The sequence below is a fragment of the Balaenoptera acutorostrata genome, chromosome 1 (assembly GCF_949987535.1).
Source record: "Balaenoptera acutorostrata chromosome 1, mBalAcu1.1, whole genome shotgun sequence".
Lineage (NCBI taxonomy): Eukaryota > Metazoa > Chordata > Mammalia > Artiodactyla > Balaenopteridae > Balaenoptera > Balaenoptera acutorostrata.
This window is the reverse complement of record NC_080064.1, coordinates 54,293,331-54,297,193: the sequence shown is the minus strand read 5'-3', so window position 1 is coordinate 54,297,193 and position 3,863 is coordinate 54,293,331. Positions and strand designations below refer to the sequence as shown.

Here is a 3,863-nt window from a genome sequence, read left to right as displayed (position 1 = left end):
GTGGAACACTGGAGCTTGACAGAGAAATTAAGTATCTGTTTTTCCCTAAATATAAGGATTCATAATTTTTTCCAAACTAGTAGTATTAAGTGAATATGTAAAGTCTTAGTTTTGAAACACTTGTTCTGGCTGTAATCTAGTGTAATTTGATATGTTCTTTTACAATATGACCATACTTATACGACCTATCTTTTGCATGTTTTATTCCTTTTCAAACAAGTATCTTTGGTGTTTGGGGCCGACTTCATACTATGTGGAAATTCAATAACACTTTATGTTTTAAAAATAAAGACTGAAAAAAAAAAAAGAAAAATTTTGCAGAAATTGACAAGCTGAAGTTGATATGAAAATACAAGGTATTCAGAATTGCCAAAATTATCTTGAAAAAGAACAAAGTTAGAGGACTCACACTTCTCAATTTCAAAATTTACTACAAAGCTATAGTAATCAAGATAGCGTGGTACTGGATAAACAACAAGGACAGCACAGAGAACTATATTCAATATCCTGTGATAAACCATAATGGAAAAGCATATGAAAAAGAATATATAGAGATGTATAACTGAATCACTTTGCTGTACAGCAGAAACTAACACAACACTGTAAATCAACTATACATCATATACGTATGGCATGAGGATAGACATATAGATAAATGGAATAGAATTGAGAGTCCAGAAATAAACTCTTACATTTATGGTCAATTAATTTTCAATAAGAATGCCAAGACCATTCAATGGGGAAAGAATAGTCTTTTCAAGAAATAGTGCTGGGACAACTGGACGTCCACAGGCAAAAGAAGGAATTTGGACACCTATCTCACACCATATACAAAAATCAATTCAAAATGGATTTAAAAACCTAAATGTAAGAGCTAAAACTATAAAACTCTTAGAAAGAAGTACATAAATCTTTGTGATTGTGGATTAAGCAATGGTTTCTTAAATATGACGCCAAAAGCACAAGCAACCAAATAAAAAATAGAAAACAGATAAATTGGAATTTATTGGTGTTTCAAAGGATACCATCAAGAAAGTAAAAAAATCCACAGAATGGGAGAAAATGTTCTTAAATCATGTATATCTGATAAAGGACTTGTATCCAGAATGTGCAAAGAACTCTTATAACTCAATACATATAAAGACAAATAAGCAATTTTAAAACGAGCAAAGAACTTGAATACACACTTCTCCAAAGAAGATATACAAGTGGCCACAAACATATGAAAAGATGCTAAACATCCTTAGTCACTAAGAAAATGCAAATCAAAACCAGAATAATGTACCATTTTACACACATTGGATGGTTAAAATTAAAGACAATAACAAGGGTTGGTGAGGAAGTAGAAAAATTGGAGCCTTCATACATTCTTAATGGAATTGCAAAATGGTGCAGCCACTTTGGAAAACAATTTGGCAGTTCCTTAAATAGCTAAACATAGAGCTACCATATGACCAGCAATTCCATTCCTAGGCATATTCCCAGAAGAAAGGAAAACAAATGTCCACATAAAATCATATACACAAGTGTTCATAGAAGTGTTATTCGTAATAGCCAAAAAGTAGGAACAACCAAAATGTCCATCAACTGATAAATAAACAAAATATAGTATATCCATCTAATGAAATATTATTCAGTCACAAAAAAGAATGACGTGCTGATACATGCTACAATGTGGATAAATCTGCAAACATTATGTTAAGTGAAAGGAGTCAGCCACCAAAGGCCACATATTATATGATTCCATGCATATGAAATGTCTGGAATAGGCAAATCCACACAAACAAAGTAAATTAGTTAATAGGTACAGGGTTTCTTTTTGGAGTAATGAGAATATTCTGGAATTTGAGAGTAGTGATCACTGTATAACTCTGCAAATACATCTAAAACCAATGAACTGTACACTTGAAAAGGGTGAATTACATCTCAATAAAGTTATTTTTTTAAAAAAACATGATACCACTTCATGCCCACTAGGATGGCTATAAATCAAAAAGACATTAGACTTTCATATAATCTGATACTCCTAAATGACCTTTAATATTATAAAACTTGGACTTTTGAACATCAGCTGACAAAGAAGCACTATGAGCTCTGAGCTGATGCTGTGTGCCAGCTAATACCACAATCTTTGTGTAGCAGCTTATACAATATTGGATTTTATATTTCATTTCCCTTTATTTTGTAAACATGACAGGAAAATAGAAAACAGAAAGTGCTAAAACTCACGGTAAGAAATGTAGGTCTCGGCGGCGACACCCCCTCCCCGGGCAGGCGCGGGCGGAGCCGGACCCGCCTCAGCCGGCAGCGGCGGGAGTAGCGCCGCGCTGCGCCGCACCGCGGGCAGCGAGCTCCGCATTCGAACCTCCCTCGCAAAGACAGTCTCCGCCCCACAATGCACCGCGGCGGGCAGCCTTTGAAAAAGCGGCGCGGCTCGTTCAAGATGGCGGAGCTCGACCAGTTGCCTGACGAGAGCTCTTCAGCGAAAGCCCTTGTCAGTTTAAAAAACGGAAGATTATCTAACACATGGAATGAAAAGTACAGCTCTTTACAAAAAACACCTGTTTGGAAAGGCAGGAATACAGGCTCTGCTGTGGAAATGCCTTTCAGAAATTCAAAACGAAGTCGGCTCTTTTCTGATGAAGATGACAGACAAATAAATACAAGGTCACCTAAAAGAAATCAGAGGGTGGCAATGGTTCCACATAAATTTACAGCAACAATGTCAACACCAGATAAGAAGGCCTCACATAAGACTGGTTTTCGATTACGTAACTTACTCAAGCTTCCCAAAGCACATAAGTGGTGCATATATGAGTTGTTCTACTCAAATATAGATAAACCACTTTTTGAAGGCGACAATGACTTCTGTGTGTGTCTAAAGGAATCTTTTCCTAATTTGAAAACAAGAAAGTTAACAAGAGTAGATTGCGGAAAAATCAGGCGGCTTATGGGGAAACCACGGAGATGTTCTTCTGCATTTTTTGAGGAAGAGAGATCAGCATTAAAACAGAAACGGCAGAAAATAAGGCTCTTACAACAAAGGAAAGTTGCGGATGTTTCACAGTTCAAAGATCTCCCAGACGAAATTCCTTTGCCCCTGGTTATTGGAACCAAAGTTACAGCACGATTACGTGGTGTTCATGATGGTCTGTTCACTGAACAGATAGATGCTGTGGATACTCTTAATGCTACTTATAGAGTAACTTTTGATAGGGCAGGGCTTGGAACTCATACTATCCCTGACTATGAAGTTCTTAGTAATGAGCCTCATGAGACGATGCCTATTGCTGCCTTTGGACAAGAACAGCGACCTTCTCGATTTTTTATGACTCCACCACGGTTACATTATGCTCCTCCTCTCCATTTTTTGGTTTTTGGTTTTTTAAGGAAAACCCTGCCTAAGGTGTTAATCTTGTAAAAAGTGTGTATTTGGAATTTTCTCTGTTTTAATGTAGAATATTATAAAGTCAAAATAAAATAAATTGTTTTCAGATTTGGAGTTTAAGATATAGCTGTAGAAGTGGCTTTGATTCTTTTAGATGTCTCATAAAATGAGACTTTTTATATGTTAATGTATAATAAAATTGAAACAAGATTATTTTCCATTTGAAATTTTTGTATAGTTTAAAAATGCTTCCATATTCTTTGTTGCTATTGTGCCACTGCAGAACTTTAGTGCAGAGTTTATATTTAGCTAAACTGTTATGTTAATTAAGAAATGCATAAATCTTTTATTCTTAATATTTATAATTCTAAATAAATTGATCTATGAAAATTAAAAAAAAAAAGAAATGTAGGTCTCAAATTTCATATAATTAATATAAAGATAGAAATAATCATCAGCCTCAATGACATGCTCA

At 35.2% G+C, this 3,863-nt stretch overlaps 1 protein-coding gene across 1 annotated transcript; it reads left to right on the top strand.

Moving 5' to 3' along the window:
- Window positions 1–2,291: 2,291 nt before the first annotated feature.
- Window positions 2,292–3,421, top strand: LOC102999109 (protein lin-9 homolog). The gene has a single exon (XM_057547340.1). The coding sequence runs from the start codon at window positions 2,396–2,398 to the stop codon at window positions 3,419–3,421; it is 1,026 nt and encodes a 341-aa protein (XP_057403323.1). The 5' UTR covers window positions 2,292–2,395.
- Window positions 3,422–3,863: the final 442 nt, after the last annotated feature.

Excerpts from the sequence above, each read along its gene's own strand:
- LOC102999109 (XM_057547340.1), top strand. The coding sequence starts at position 2,396 with ATGCACCGCGGCGGGCAGCCTTTGAAAAAGCGGCGCGGCTCGTTCAAG.